General features: G+C 40.7%; 1 protein-coding gene across 1 annotated transcript in view; it reads right to left on the bottom strand.

Moving 5' to 3' along the window:
* COL9A1 (collagen type IX alpha 1 chain) overlaps positions 1-15,959 on the bottom strand; it is an 84,115-nt gene extending 68,156 nt beyond the window's left edge. The window contains exons 1-5 of the mRNA XM_084752285.1: positions 15,732-15,959; positions 14,847-14,920; positions 13,775-13,852; positions 13,528-13,660; positions 6,751-7,147 (exon numbers count right to left, since the gene is read on the bottom strand). Coding sequence (XP_084608411.1) covers positions 6,751-7,147; positions 13,528-13,660; positions 13,775-13,852; positions 14,847-14,920; positions 15,732-15,745 — 696 coding nt within the window. The 5' untranslated portion in view covers positions 15,746-15,959. The remainder of the gene's footprint in view (positions 1-6,750; positions 7,148-13,527; positions 13,661-13,774; positions 13,853-14,846; positions 14,921-15,731) is intronic.
* Positions 15,960-16,229: the final 270 nt, after the last annotated feature.

The following is a 16,229-nucleotide window of genomic DNA, read 5'->3' as shown; positions in this document are numbered from 1 at the left end:
AAAAACCCCTTAAGACCTAGCCTCTCTGTCGCTAGGGTTAGCTCAGTGATCGGTGGCATTAGTGCTGATTCCACCCGCTCTGGTCTTTATTTTGCTAGGCTGTTGAGAGGACCAAGTATTTAAGCTCAGGGCTGGAGAGATGGCTCAGTGGTTAAGAGCGCTGTTTGTTCTTCCAAAGGACCCGGGTTGGATTCCCAGCACCCACATGGCAGTTCACAACTGTGTGTAACTCCAGTTCCAAGAGATTTGACACCCTCACACTAATGCACATAAAATATAAATTAAATAAATTATATTTTTTAAAGTATTTAAACTCAGATTCAGATAACTGAGAAGGGCACAAGTCTTGATTTTTATAAACTGGATTGTTATTTACATTTTTCTAGTAGTAAGCACATAAGCTAATTTTTGCTAACAAGATAGACTCTTCATTAAGCTGTCTAGGCAAAGACAAAAAGTATTTATGGCCAGTAAAAAGTAAAAGTACTAAAAAAAAAAAAAAAGCAAAATTACTTATTTTTGTCCAGTCAATGACAAAAAAATAAAAATACTGAGGTCTCAGGTCTTTTATCCTGATTTGCCACTTTGGGTGAGTTGTTGGCTTCTCCTGTCATCGAGATTACCCTTCCCCAGAGCTGAGCAGGCAGCTCTGAACTGCCTCAGTCAGAATCAAGAGTTTCAAGAGGCTAACATGGAGTTGACACACCTGAGAACACATTCATTTATTGAATTGTGTGCTGGGAGATAAATATGAAGGACACAAAAACTATTTAAGACCATATCTATGCTTTTTAAAAAATGCTTTTAGCAATAAATAGTAAAGCACTAAAAATGGTAATGCGTTCTTCTGGTTAGAGCCATCATGTACCACATGATATGTGAATGGGTCCAAACGATTTTCACACAGAGAGATGGGAAGATAGATCTGGGGTCTTGAAGAGAGGGAACAGGACAAAGCTGCCAGGTAAGGAGTATACAGAGGAGGATGATATTGGCTGGGGCAGAGTACACAGCAGGACTTTGCTCGCTGTGAAGTCTAAGCTAAGGAATTTCAATATTTTGAAGTTATCATTTATCAATTATCATCAAAGAGTTTACTTCGGTGGGTAAATATGGTGGGCAGATTTAGAACGGACTATCGTGAGAACTCAGTTGACCGTACATGCCTGATGCTTCAGACTGGAAGCTGTTACTACACATTTCAAGACATTCTATGTGCTGAGCTGCGACAACGCATCCCGAGAAATTCCTCTCCGCATTCCACAAGCCCTCCGCCTGCTGTTCTGTTTTTCCACTCTTCTCTATACAAAGCTCAAGACAGTCATCTGTACTCAGTCTCCAGTTCTTCTCCTCATTTTCTCTTGAATCCTTTCCAACCAAATCTCCATCCCTACAGGCAGGGGAACCTTTGGTTCAATCACACTCTTAGTTCTCCCAAACCGACAGCCAACTGTCAGTCTCCATCTTAGGTGGCCTATCCAGCGTTTGAAACAGTTCTTGTCTCACCCGCCTTGAATTAATCTTTTCCCTCAACTTTCAGGGCATAATAATCTCCGGTTTCACTCCTCTATCACAGACTCTTTCTTTTTTTGAAATAAATCTTCCTTGTTGTGTCAATAATCCTGGCTCCCTCTGAAGAAAGTATAACCCTTACGACTTGACTTCATGGTTTTCATAACGCATATATGTTCACAATTCCCAGAGTTCAGTTCCCTTATGACTGCTGCCTCTTAAGCTTCAAAAGTTCATGCCTAACTGTCTGCTCAGCATCTTAGATGCCTAAGGATGTGGCCTCTGCAACATCATCAACTATTTCACGTTCCCTCTTCTAGTCATCCTGATTTGCAAGTGACCCTCAAATATCAGGCAACACCAACGCCTGCCCCTTGTCATGTATGTCCTCTCTTCCCGGAACCTTCCGCACTAAGATCTACAGGGTATTAACCACAAATCCTTCAAGCTATTTCAAAAGTGTTTTCTTGGAATGTGTCCCACATCAATTTCCCACTGTTTTCCATGGTAACATCTATGACTCCCTGGAATAGTACTACTCACTATTCCTTTACTCCTTGTGGGTTCCCTAGAATGTATAAGCTCCATTTGGGTGGTAACTTCTGTGTCTCTTAGTCACCTAAAGTATGCATGTAGCTTAGTAGATTTAAAAAAAAATAGTTGTTGAATGTTAGTGACAGAACACATTGCTTAAATCACTAAAACCGTGACTTCTTGCGTTGCTCAAATACCCCTAAATGTTGACCACAACATCAAAACTTATCTTCCCCAGGTTACCATGCATGAAACTTGCATTGTTTTCACATTTGTAGGTTAACGTGATTCAATGTTACAAACTAAGGAAAAAGACAGCTCTTCCATCAACGGTTCTGCCAGCTCTGGCAATTTTCTCTGAATCTGATGAAAAAAAAATCACAGCAAGGCATCAGAGATACATTTCTCAAAGCATCAAATCTGTCATGTTCTGCATTGATTTATTGGGGATATGTGCGAGTAAAGAGAAGAATGATTTGAGTTTTCTATGAGGAAAGCCACATAAACTTTTATCCTCCCTCAGACAAAACCAAACTCCCAATGTACATCCCTGAAGAGGGGGAAAGGCCAACTTTGCTTTCTAATAGCGCTGTACCAAATAATTCTTCTAGGCAATCATGTTGACAACAAACAATAAAGAACCTGTCATAAAACAACACGCTTTCTTGGAGAGCTGCCAGGAAACCAAGCTTTGCAGTGGGATAAATGGCACCGCCCTAAAATGCAGGCACAAAGGGGAATAGGAGATTGGCAACTTATTGCTTTAAAATAAAAAATAACAGACTTACAGATGTGCATAGGGAAAAAAATATAAAATGCTCTGAGCCCACTATAAATGATGAGACTGTGTTTGAGTTGTGGACCACAGGAGTGCTCCTGAAAGCTTCTTGGAATTGGTTTCTTTTTTCCAATTTAGAAAGAGAGAAGGGACAGAAGATAGGATGGATGGAGAGAGTCTCAAACAGCTACCATACAAGTGAGTGTTTTAGCACCAGTGATCCATCGAACGCCTAGGTTCCATGTTTATTGTGCACTTTTTATACCTCCCTCTCTCTGGCAGCCGATGACGCCCATGGGAAGAACATTTTGCCTTTCATTTACTTACTAAATAAAAGCATGTGTTGACCCTGAAACAAATAGTCAATCAAAGAAAGTGTTCACGGATTAGAATTAATCCAGTCGTATTCAGGGGAGAAAAATGTGCATGCCTTTCTGGTTTCAAGCTATTTCATGACTTTTTTTTTTTTTTCATTTAAAATTTCTTAGGATTTGCTGAGAAGTTGCTGCCTCCAGACTGACGTATTGTTTAAAATTAAAGCAGTCAGCACAACTCTTCAACACATCCATCTTGAGAGGCAGAAACCCCATACTAATATGCACATCAGTAGCCGTTCTCCCTCAAGACCCTAAGGAAAAAAATCTGGGTGGTAATGGGGTTCAATAATCCCGGCAACTTCAGACTTTAGGCAAATTGATAAAAAAAAAAAAAAAACTCAAGAAGATAGGATATGAAGTAAAAATAGGGGTCTAGGGCAATTCATGGGCACTCGGATGTTGACATCTTATGCTGACTGCTTTAATTTCAAACAATGCGAGGTGGTATATGAAGTCTTGGAAAGGAATGGATTGAATTGGTGCATATATGTGTGTATATGATGTATGTGTATGTGTATGTATGTGTATGTATGTGTATGTGTATGTATGTGTATGTATGTGTATGTGTATGTATGTGTATGTATGAACGTCCACATAAGAGTCCATCCATCCCAAATACCACTCCTTCTCCTCTCCAGGATCAGACACCGTGTCCTTTAGTGAGGATCCTTGATCTTCCCTCCTAAGCCTTCTGCCCGGCCCTGACTGAGGAGCTTTGCGTGGTGCATTTCAACACCATGGCACCACGCACGTTTCACCTCGTCGTTTGCTTATGTGGATCTTCATCTGTGATTTCCTTGGCTTTGTATTCCTAGCAGATAAGCATGCAACGAAAAAGGGCCTCGCTGTGTACCCATGGCTGGCCTGGAACTCCCTACGTAGATCCGGCTGTTCTCAAACTCACAGAAATCTGCCTGCCTCTGCTTCTCAAGTGAACCATCACACCCATAAAGTGCACATTTTCACCCCAAAAGAAAGCCGGTTGGACTTAAGGAAAATAAAGTAAATTACGAATGTAATATCTAACGCTGTTTCGTACAAGCCGGTAACCTTGTTGAGATAGTTTATCTAACTGAGTGAGTGGAAATGGCCCTATCTGTATGGGTTCTCTTACAAAATGGTTACAAAGATCAGAACATTAGAAGACAAGGATTTCAAAAACTTAAAGTTGTTATATAAAAGGTGCTGAGAATTTTTTTAATGGGCTTCTCCTTTATATTTTTCTTCTAAGGAGGAAGAGGAGGAAGAGGATTTGGGTAAGAAGGAAGCAGAAGAGAAGCTTGAGAAAGAGGCAGGGAAAAGACTACATTAGCAGAGCGTCTGAGTTTGACATTGTCACTCTGATGTCTTGAGTGGAGGTAAGATGTTTCAGCCTTTACTTTCTATCTAATGCCACAATGCTACCACACCACCGCCACCCAATACTGAACTTCAAGGGGGATTTGGGTTTAGATCTCGTTTGTGTCCAGGAAAAGGTCAAAGGTCTAGAATTGATTCTAGAAGGGAAAAAAATGTACATGCCTATATCAAATCCTTTTAACACTGGTGATAACATAATAACTTAGAAAAGCTCCTTACTATGCCAGAAGCACAGTGTAAAACCAGGTGCTAGATTCTTTGCTGCCTTTCTACACATGAAGAATAAAGCAGAAGAAAATGGCATAAGCTTGTCTGTGCTGTGATGTGAGACTTATCAGAAAATCTACAACTGGCTATGGCATATATAGTAAAGAAATGTTGGGAGTTTTTTCTCTGGGAATAAAACAATTTAAAGGCATCTTTACTAGCACCCAGAAATCAGAATGAGAAGATCTTCAAGTGTTTTAAGGTCAGAAAATCCATTTTTTAAACAAGTGGCACTCAACAGCTTTTCGAGGCACTAAGAACTCCTCTCCCTCACCTGTGTTCAGAAATGGCACTGGCATCGCAGAGGTTGTGCTCTGCAAAACCTCTCCAGGGCCATTGCAAAGTTCCTGCTGCACGGAATTGGAGCATTTCACAACAGTGACCACATCAGCTTTCTAACCCGGCCACTTGAGGTGTGATGACTCATTAGACGAAGAAATGCTTTCTCAAGAGTCTACAAGCCAGAACAGCAATGTGGCAGTTACAAATTGCTCCCTGTCTATCACAGAATATAGAAATTTCACACCAACTTTCACACTAATCATAACTCTTCCTGTAAAAACTAGGGATTTGAACAATTCTATCACTGAGATCCCTGATAACCTTTTTTCCCTCCAGAGAAGTGCACAGAAAACAACTCAAAACCACTGTATCACCCTTGTCACTGTCCATGACATAGGCTTTGTGACTAGAATGTAATAGCGCCATATAGTAGACGAGAGAAATTAATATCAGCAGTTTATTTATGCTGAATTTTATCCTCTTCTATTTCCCTAGAAGAAGTCTTGCCCTCTAGGGTTGTGTTTTTAAATTACTGTCAAAATGCTATAAAATACTTTTAAAGAATTGCTACTCAGTGTTCAAAATTACAGAGCTAGAAGGTGCTATCTGATACAAATATAATGTCATTACAAACTGCTTTTCTTTCATACTAATGGACTTCTACAGTCATCTTACTGTAGAGCTTCAAAATTCTTTGCTTCAAGTAGGAGAGATGCTTCAGTGGTTTAAATGCTTGTACTTTTGCTGAGGACCAGAATTTGGTTCCCAGCACTCACATTGAGTGAATGACAATCCTCTGTCACTGTAGCACCAGGGACCCCAGGGACCTCTTCTGGACTCCAGGGACACTACCCTGATATGCCCAGACACAAATACACAAAACTAAAACTAGAAACCATTTGTAAAATTCTTTCCTCCTACACTATCACACAAAGCCTACTTCTAATTAAATACATACCATGCACCATCTTCATAATTTCATTCTTTCTTATCAAGCACCATATGACTTCTCAATACTGTTTCTTACCAGCCGCAGTTATTAGCTTTCACCCACTTCCTACAAACACTCCGTTTACATGCAGACATATTACTCAGATCACCTAGTCTCCGTACTTTTGAATACATCCTAATTAATTCTTACGTCCTTTTCCCTCGGTTGTCTTTTACACTATCTTCTCTTCTTTCCCAAATTCAAATCCTTCCCTTTCAAAATGTATTGCTTCCAAAAATCACAGACTCTTTAACGAGCTGTATTTATGGCTTGTCTCTAATGTTACGGTGAAAATTTTAATTTGTTGCACACACATGCATGGGGGTGTGCTGCACAAGTGTGGGTTTCTCTGTACGTTGTCTCAAAGGCAAAGGGAGGTTCCAGGTGGGTGTGTAACACCTTCCAAGTGGACCTTAACTTTAACGGTATCGGCTTAACTAAAACCCTGTATTCCACAAGGCACTCACCCTGGCAAGGAAGGCTTTTTGAATGAGTGACATATTTAATAAACTTTACAAAGGGAGTAACTATTCATTATATTGCACTATAGCTAATGAGTTTTTTTTTAAAAGGTCTGGGGTGCTGAGCGTTAGCCTTCTGGCTTTGTTTTCAGCTACAGTTGCGGTGGTATCTTGTAATCTTATACTTACGGGAACAGAAACCCGAGGATTGTCCACAAGTTTTCCCAGCACGGCAAAGCCGTCGACATCAATCTGGCCTCTTGGCTTTATGGGCAAGGACTCGACCCTGACGCAGTCGATGAAAAGAGTGGCACTCGTTCTCTCCACGCCAATCATGAGCTTATGCCACTGGGAGTCAAACAACGATGGCGAATTGGAAAAGGCTGCCGTCTGGAGACTTCCGTCCAGCCCCTTGTATGAGAATGCAACAGACTTTGTTTGGCCATTTATCTTCACGCCAGCTTGCTCCCTCCCTGAGGAATCCTGGATCTGCCAAATGTTCCAGTGCTTTTCGAGTGTGCTTCCAGTCATCCGAAAAGTAGTTAAAAAGGAATATTCTTCAGGCAATCCACTGGGATACAAATGCCTAAGAAAATTTTGAAAGTAACAAATATAAAGCTTGTTTTCTGTGCTTGTACATATTTACCATTTTTTGTGTGTTTATGTTATTTTGAAAGGCTACGGTGTGAGAAAACAATGCAGCATCTGTTCTTTGGTGACATCTTATATAGACCTTCACAGCTCAATCATTCCTGTACTTTAATGCACCACCTTAAAATACACATTTTTTTAAAACCCTCCCTTATAGCTAATGGAGGTTCTCAACAATATTACTATTTATTCTACCCAAAGAGCCACCAATCATTCAGCAATGCCATCTCAGCCATAAAAACACATTCCTGAAATGTTCATGGCAACGTTTCCTTCAAAAGTGAGAGAGGGGCTTATTTAAAGTCTAAATGGACTCCATTAGCTTGTTAAAAAAAAAACATTTAGTTAAAGTGGGTTTTAATTTTTACATAATTAAAATTATTTGTTATTTTCCTTATTTCTGCGCTACTCTCAAATATTCCATTCTAGATCCACATAAACATTTTGAGACTTAGTAACCAACGACACCAAATTCATTCTTTACAGGAGTGACTTCTTTGTCAGGGATTTCAAAGTACGACGATGACATAGTAGCTGGTCACTCGTTACTGACGTGTAGGGAGCAGTGTGCATGCCCAGTTCGTCCTTCCCTACCCCAATCCCATCTTCTTCAGTCTACCAACTGAGGTTCACAGCACTGCCACTTTCTTCACTGCATTAAAGGGAACCAGCAGTGTCCCTAAGACAATCCTGGTCTATAGACCACTACCTCATCTCTCCCTCCTTATCTGTTGAAGCAAGCTTTGGGGGGGGTGGGGTTTACACGCAAATGCCAGCTTTCAAAGCCTCCAAAGTTATTTCTTCATATCTTCTTCTAAATATAAGAAAATTCACTGAAATGTGTTTACGAAATAAGAAAATTGAAAAACAGGCAACTAAGACCCAGAGATCCAAACAAGCTTCCCTCAGGTCACACTTTTGTATTTAGTTCCCTTCTTACAAAGAATGAAGACTAGGAAAGGAAAAATATCTCAATGGGTATTGATTTCATATATCTGACACTTAGTGAATTGAAACATCGTATGTACATGCACTTTCGTAAAAGTATACAGACGTTTTTACCATGTGCTTTTTTTAAAAATGAAAAAAATACTTTAGAATACAGAAAAGAAACACAAAAGAACTACCTAAAATAATCTTTTTCCAGAATAGAACTAACCACATCACTCCAGACACTTGTTTTAATTACACTTTTTGTTTCTAAATTGGTTTGTCACACTTCCTTTGATTTTATCTTTTTTTTTTTTTTTTGGAACTATACTAATTCCAAAGTAATCTCTAAAACGAACCCTAAAATTCTTTACTTATAGATATACTCATTTGGAATACTTGTAGAATACCTCATTCTTAGATGGGCTGTCACACCAGGATAACTCTGTCTTTTTCCACACATATGAAGGCCGTATGTGTATAAATTTAACCATGGCTACCATGTTGATAATCTTTTAGAGTAGACTAGTATGCTAACAGAATAAGAAAGGAAATTTACCTTATTATTCATGTGAATAAAATATACATCATTTTGTGTACTGAAGGCTGTTAAATGTCTCAGAAACCTACTCCACAAACCTGTCAGCCTAGTGTATTATTAAACACCTGACATTCCATTCTTGAAAATATGCTATGCCCATCAATAAGCAAACCTGACAGCATACATAATTTAAAAGAAGTTGTGCCTATAAATGATTTATTGTATTCCAATCTTCATGAAGTACCTTCAATGGAGAACCACACCGGTTTGAATAAATGAGTCGGAAGTCTTTGAGCCTTGAAATGTTTGCTTATGGCCTTAATACCAAGAAAGCTAAGGTCAGGGTTGCAAAAGAAAAACGTGCTTGTAAATGGTAGTTATTGATGGAAAGCTATTATGCCTCAAGTAAAGAATAAAAGGAAGCAGAATCATGTCTCTTAACTCTTCAGTAATTATGAAGATAAATATGTTAAAATTATGATGATTTACCATGAGTTTTTGCAGTGTATTTTTCTTCCATAAAGAGCCTCTGAATGTTTTTTCACTATCTCAGAACTTAAATTCTCCAGTACAAAAATCTCATTCTGTTTCCTAAGAATGATTCCAATCCTTTCCTTCTTTATCATTCAGGTTTTGCATGAGTAATTTTTAAAAAGGAATCAAATTCCAAGTATATAGCTACCACATTTTCATTACCCATTCATCAGTCGAAGGACATATCCAAACAAATGATTGTTTCTGTTTCCTGGCTATTGTGTGAACAGAGTGGCAGTGAACACTGTTAAGCAAATATCTGCCCTTTGGACATATACTGAGAAAGAGTACAGCTGTGTCATATGACAGATCTATTTTTAGTTTGGGTTTTTTTTTTAGGAAAAAAATTAAATAATAAAATCTGCAGGTAAATTATGAAACTAAAAAATATTGTGAGTGAGGTAACCTAGATCCAGAAAACCTAATGTTTCATGCTTTCTTATTTGTGGCTACTTGCTTTGCATCTCTCAGGTGTGAGATTATAATTTCAAATAACTGTAGGAACCAGAAAGGTAAGAAGGAACCATGGTACTGGAGGGTGAGAAGAGTCTCTTGAGAAAAGGAAATAGCATAATACCAGTGATATAAAGGGGGGACTGGGAAAAGCATGGGGCGATCTGGGGAGAAGGATAGGAAGCAAATACAGTGGAGAGAGATAAATAACACTAGATGTTTTAAAAAGACATAGAGACTCACATTACATTAATTTTTCTCTTAAAATTATATGTAACATATAACATACTTACACAAATATATATATATATATATATATATATATATATATATGCAGTCTAAATGAAATTATGCCATGTGCACAATAATGATTTCCCTAAGAGCCACAAACTATTTAGTGAAAAGCCTAGTACCAGGCATGGGAAACCCTCCATTGCCTAGGGGAGTCAAGAGACTCTCTCACAATATAGGTGTTGCCATTGCTCTTGGTTTTCATTCAGAATTTGAAGACAAGTCTCTATGGCTGAAGACACCACACACCTTAGACACGGACCTCGAAGGACTTGAACGGGGCCTGACCTGGGAGCCTACTCCCTAACGAATAGCCCTTGAGTTTTCCAACATCCTATGCAAACTAACTGCCTAGGGAGAAAAGCAATCAATAGTCCTCACAGCTGCGGTGCCTATGGACCACAACAATGACCAGAATAACAAAATAGTTCAAGAAGACAACAATGGCACTATATATCGGTGGCAACCAATTGCCATCTAATTGGATTTAAGGCCTGCTTAATGTGAGGGAGTTTACGCCTGGTACTGTAAACCTAGCCAGCCACTTATGAGTATTTCTCCTCTAGGAGACAACTGTAGCTCTCACTCCTCATCAAAGAAGCCTCTTTTTGAAGCAGAGACCATTATAGACATTCACACCTAGTCAAAATGCAAAGAACTGGCTGCGGAGTGCACAAGATGGATGCAGCTGCTACACAACCCCTACATGTAAGGTTCAGCTATCATCACAGGAGAGAGCCTGGGATGATTCTAACAGCCAGAGGGCCAGGATAACTACTGAGAGGCTGTGTCTTCTAAATATGACAAGAAAGCTGCACCCACGAAGTCGCAGCAATACCGTTGCCTAAATAAGACCTGAATAATGACAACACCAGTTGGCATGCCAATGTGAATAGGGGACATCTCACTCACAAGGCCACACCCCTAGAGGAAGAGCTACAATTAATGACTACTGAGAGAGGGAGAGAACCAATCTTTCCTGTGGATGAGTCTCCTAACTGGCTAACAAGTGACAAACCCTAAAAACATGTGTATATATATATGCAACATTAAATGGACTCAGCTGGTTATATCTATACATTCTGTGAGTGTGTTTGTGTGTGTGTGTGTGTGTGTGTGTGTGTGTGTGTGTGTGTGTGTGTGTAATAATTAAAAACTAAGAGACCAGGAAGTTGAGAGGGAGCGAGGGAGAAACAGGAGGAATTGGTGGGAGGAGAAAGAACGAGAAATGATGTCAATACAATATTCATATAAAGTTCTTCAAAGATAAATAAAAATTTTTAAATAAATGAAAAAGAAAGAATCCACTAACGTGAGGGCTCCCCTACGTGCCCTCTCCTCTTCTCTATGCTCCAGCTCACTGCTAAGAGTGAAGTCTGATGCAGCCCTCAGCGCTCTGGCTCATCGTCCCTCCTGCCTCCTTCTCCCTTTCCTCTGTCATCTCCTAGTAAGTCTGGTGACTGTGGGGCTCCAGTCATGACTTGTGTACATTACTCCCTGAAGCCTCTCGGCACTTAGAGGAAAACAAGAGGAAGGCTGAGCAGGATGCCTAGACCTGTATAGCCCCCAGTCAGGCAGCCAGTCTCTGAACTATAAGGTTAATGGCAACCCAGATTGTGCTTCAAACACAGAAGGGAAAATTAGGTCAGGACTCTGTGTCATGTCTTTATCTTATTAAAAGAGAAACAACTTTGACGTTTATTTTAGAAGTCAGCTAGTACTTCTTTAGATAAAAACACCATCTACACAGTGAGCGAAATGAACAAACAAATAAACCCAGTTTCTGCTCTCATACCTATCCTAGATAGCTTTAACTGACAACTTGATTCAGCCTAAAGTCCCCTCAGAAAGGAGTCTCAGCTGAGGCATTAGTCTGTGGGCAGTGTCTGTGGAGAATCGTCCTCATTGTTAACTGATGCAGGAGAGCCTGCCCACATCAGGCAGAACTATTCAGAAGGCAGGTGGCTCCGAAGAGAGGCCACTAAGCATGCGCCTGTGCGCCAGGAAGTAACATTCCTCTATGGTTTCAGCTTGTCGTTGCTGTCCTTGTTTTTCCCAAGGATGGGCTGTTGGTTACCCAGAAGTACAAGACAAATAAACCTGCTCCTCCCACAAGCTACTTCCGGTTGGAGTATTTTATCACAGCAACAGAAATGAAGACGAGAAGAGGGGCTATAATCTTTCCAAATGCGGGTGAGTGTCCGGGCTCAATGGAGAATAGCAGTCAGAAGCACTGCCGCCTCCAAAACCATGCTGCTGTCCAGCTCTCAACCTGCCCAGCAAGCATCAAGCCTTTAACTTCCTTACTTGAGCAAACTAAACTTCAAGGATTCCGTTTCCTCCTACACCAAACAAGATAATGTCCTTCTGTAACAATGGCATGAGGAAGTTGGGAGTAACATTAGGAAATACATTTTTAAAACTACAGTGCTTCAGTCTTATACCACACATACTGCATAAAATGTGAATTTTACCTTCTGTTGTCATATTATATAAGGTTCTTCTAACTTGAAAACCATTCACACTTTATACACCAATTGTGTAGGATATTCTTTCATTATTGTAGCTAAATTTTTTATCCTTACACAACTTAAAGTCCATTGAAGTCCTAGCTTTTTAGTCTTCCAAAGGAATCTTAGTTCTATTTTTTACAATATTAAAGCACTTTATATGTAACACTCATAAATATACATATATGATTTGAATGCATATGAGAACCATTTCAGGAGGAGAAATGAGACAGACACCAGTAGAGGCCATGGTATACACATATGAAAATATGATAAACTCCATTGGTTTGTACAATGATCATACATTAATAATAAAAACTCCAAAAACATGTAATAACCACATTGATCACAAGGTATGCTGGTGATACAAAACCTGGCTCAGTGAAGGGCATTCATTACAACTCATAGGTACCACAGAACTCCAGCTATAAAAACTTTACAGCCTAATTCCAAGAAAAAAAAAGAGAGAAATCAAACAAAAGTTGTGTGTGTGTCCCTGCCAGTGTTTCCGTGGTCTGCTGTACTCTAGGACCTAAGACTGAATGCGTGCGTCTATTTCAGCACCAGGCACTTGAACAGCTCCACTGTGCGCCTTCAGACCACACTGCGGCTCCTGGTTAAATTTATGCTTCACTTCTGCTGCTTTTCACAGAGGATCCTTTCAGTCAAAACCAGACAAATTACAGAAAAAAAAAAAGGAGAGCGAAATTCTAAGGACATGTCCTGAATTGATGTATAATAGTCTCACTGTTGTTTCTTTTTCCCTGGGATGGAAGTTAAATTACAAACCTAACATGAAGAGAGGTATTCAGGTGCTGATGATTGATAGGTGAACACATTCCTTGGGCTTTTTTTTTTTCAGCAGTTCTGGAGATTTACCCATTGGCTAACGCTTGTGAGGGAAGCTCTCTACCACTGAGCTGTACTCCAAGCCCTTCTTCTTAAAGTAATCCAAGAGATACCAAACAAACAGTTAAAAAAAAATTCTCTAGCAGCAAATAGCTGTAAACATTTCTAACTGCATTTAAGGACAACAGAGTGCTTTTGATGGGTTACCTCGTGGGAATCCTGAAGTCGACGTTACTTCCCAACTTGTAAGCCACTTGTAATGCGGTGGATCCCACCACCCTCTGGATAGTCCTTCGGGATGCAGCTTTCTCAATTTGGAACTGAGAAATCAGGTCAAACCCTACGGTAAGGGAATATTAAAGGAAAAGTTGAAGGTGAGACTGGTGCTATCCCCTTCCCACGTAAACTACACTTGGAGAGGTTTGCATTTCCAGTATGATACAGTGCTACTTGCCTGGCAAGTCATCTTGGCCAATCCTGACCTTGGGACACAACTCACTTCCACCATTAGAAATGGAATTGGCAGGAAATCCTGCAAAAGCAACACCGTGTCATCCAATCCATCCACTGCAGGATGATAATTAATTTAACACTAAGTTATATTAAAAATAACATTATTAATAACCAAGTAACTGCTTAAAATACGTTATACAGGTTTGCATATAAGCCATGTGTTTGGTTTTATTGCAATGCCTCAGTGATCAGGATTCATTCATCTTCAGCTTTTCCCGGGAAGGGATGTGAGGCATGGAATTAGAGTAATAATTTATGATGGAAAATTGTTCCTGCCTGGAGGAGTTAGAGATTTGCTCCGTTTAGAACCAGAGCTGCTCAGGCATGGAGTCAGAAGCCTGTTTGGAAAACTTCTGGTGGTTTGGGCTAGAAATAGTCCTCAAATATTACCAATTCTAAATTTATAATAACATTACAGACTTAGCCTTGAGCAAGTTCAATGGGGGAATCATCACACCACCAGAGATGGGTTCTTATAACTGCCATTTCCCCTCCTACCTTGATAAGACTCATCTAAAAACAGATTTCTTACACGTGCGCGCGCACACGCACACGCACACGCACGCACACACACACACACACACACACACACACTTTCGGTACAGAGCTGAGTATTAGCCTACTCATCAAAGTACATTAAGTATTTTCTTCTTATCCTCCTGACCCCAGTACTTTGGGGAAATCCACCCATATACCTATCCATATCTATACATCCATGTAACCACTCACTATTTACCATTCAGCATCTGAAAGAGGCGCTACTCTGCGCCATAGAGAAATTAAAGCTGTCCTTCCTGCCCACCGGCTCACAGTTGGGACTCCCTTTCCAGGCTCAGTATTGAACACAGAACCAACCATCCAAAAATCTCCCCAATGCAGATCAGAGAGAGAAAGCGTGAAAGACTATTGGAAGCACAATCAGTCTTCACGTAACCACAGCCCTGCTTTGTCACAGTCCTGCCCGCTTCTGATGGCAAAGAGAAACTCCAAACTCCATAAACCATGGCTCTTACTTGGGCGACGCTTAGGAGTTGCAGCTACCCGGGGTCCCAGAAAACTGCATACAAGGAAGAAAACTGGGATTTTCCTGAAGAAGAGAGAACAGGGAAAAAAATGACCCAAACAGGAATCCCTTTAGATGGAAATACTTTCTTATTTTAAACCTGACACACCCGACTGGTGGAGGCAACCAAGTTCTGAGGCATACTACTCACTGCCTTTGTTTCCATTTTGAAAGCTCGCTTAGAAATTCTATGGATCTAGTCAATGGATAGGACATTCTCCACAGTTGAGTGGAGAGGGGGGTCTGACTTTCACACAAACTCTGGTGCCCCATATTTGATCACATCCCCTGGATGGGGAGACCTGGGGGCACTCAGAGGAAGGATAGCAGGCTACCAAGAAGAGACTTGATACCCTATGAGCATATACAGGAGGAGGAGGTCCCCCTCAGTCACAGTCATAGGGGAGGGGAGTAAGGGGAAAATGGGAGGGAGAGAGGAATGGGAGGATATAAGGGATGGGATAACCGTTGAGATGTAATATGAATAAATTATAAAAAAGAAAGAAATTGTATGGATAAACGCATTTCTGACCCGGTATTGCACTATCTCACTTTCTATACTACTGCTGTCTCTGCTCTGTTTTATCTTTGTTTTCTGCCTCCCTCTCTCTCTCTCTCTCTCTCTCTCTCTCTCTCTCTCTCTCTCTCTCCCCCTCTCTCTCTCTCCTCTCTCTCTGTAGCTGCCTCCTTTTCTATCTTCAATGCTTACTTGCTCTGCATTCTCATCTGTCTCTGCCTCCAACTCTCCCTTGGTTCTCACCGTCTCTCACCTCCTGCTTATGCTACCACTACTGCAAAAATCCTCACCCACCTCCCTCCGGAGTCTTGGGCTTACCAGCAGTTATTCATTTTTCCAGTAGGCTCTCTCTGGCTTATAACAGTCACTGTGAAGAAGGGGTTGACAGGGAGTCACTACTCCCGCAAAGACCCCTTCTCTATCCTTCTAGGACTGTGAGTTTTGGCCCCAGTCTTGGTCCTTCTCGCCCCTCTCAGGGCTAAAAGCAAAAAAAGGGAATCCGAGGCATCTCAGAACTCTTTAAACTGAAGCAAAGCAAAGGGGTGGGGAGAGGCAGCCTGCAAGCTCAGGCCCAGCCAGGGGTGTGCCCTCATAGCTCACAAGGTTACTCTGAGGGAGGGGTTGAATGGGAAAGGCCTCACTGAAAAAAAAAATCAGGATGTGGGGAACTTGACCAGAAACACTCATCAAGCTGCTATAGGGACACAGTAGCAGCTTTTAGAACCACTATAGGACACAGTGGAAGCTTTTAAGGCTGTTGTAAGGGCACAATGCAGCCTTTTAGTGGCCACAAGATCCAGCAAAAAAGCTGCCTAT

Source organism: Acomys minous (genome assembly GCF_964271855.1).
Source record: "Acomys minous genome assembly, chromosome: 13".
NCBI classification, from domain to species: domain Eukaryota; kingdom Metazoa; phylum Chordata; class Mammalia; order Rodentia; family Muridae; genus Acomys; species Acomys minous.
Note: the sequence above shows the minus strand (reverse complement) of the source record. Positions and strands in the feature narration are given on the sequence as shown.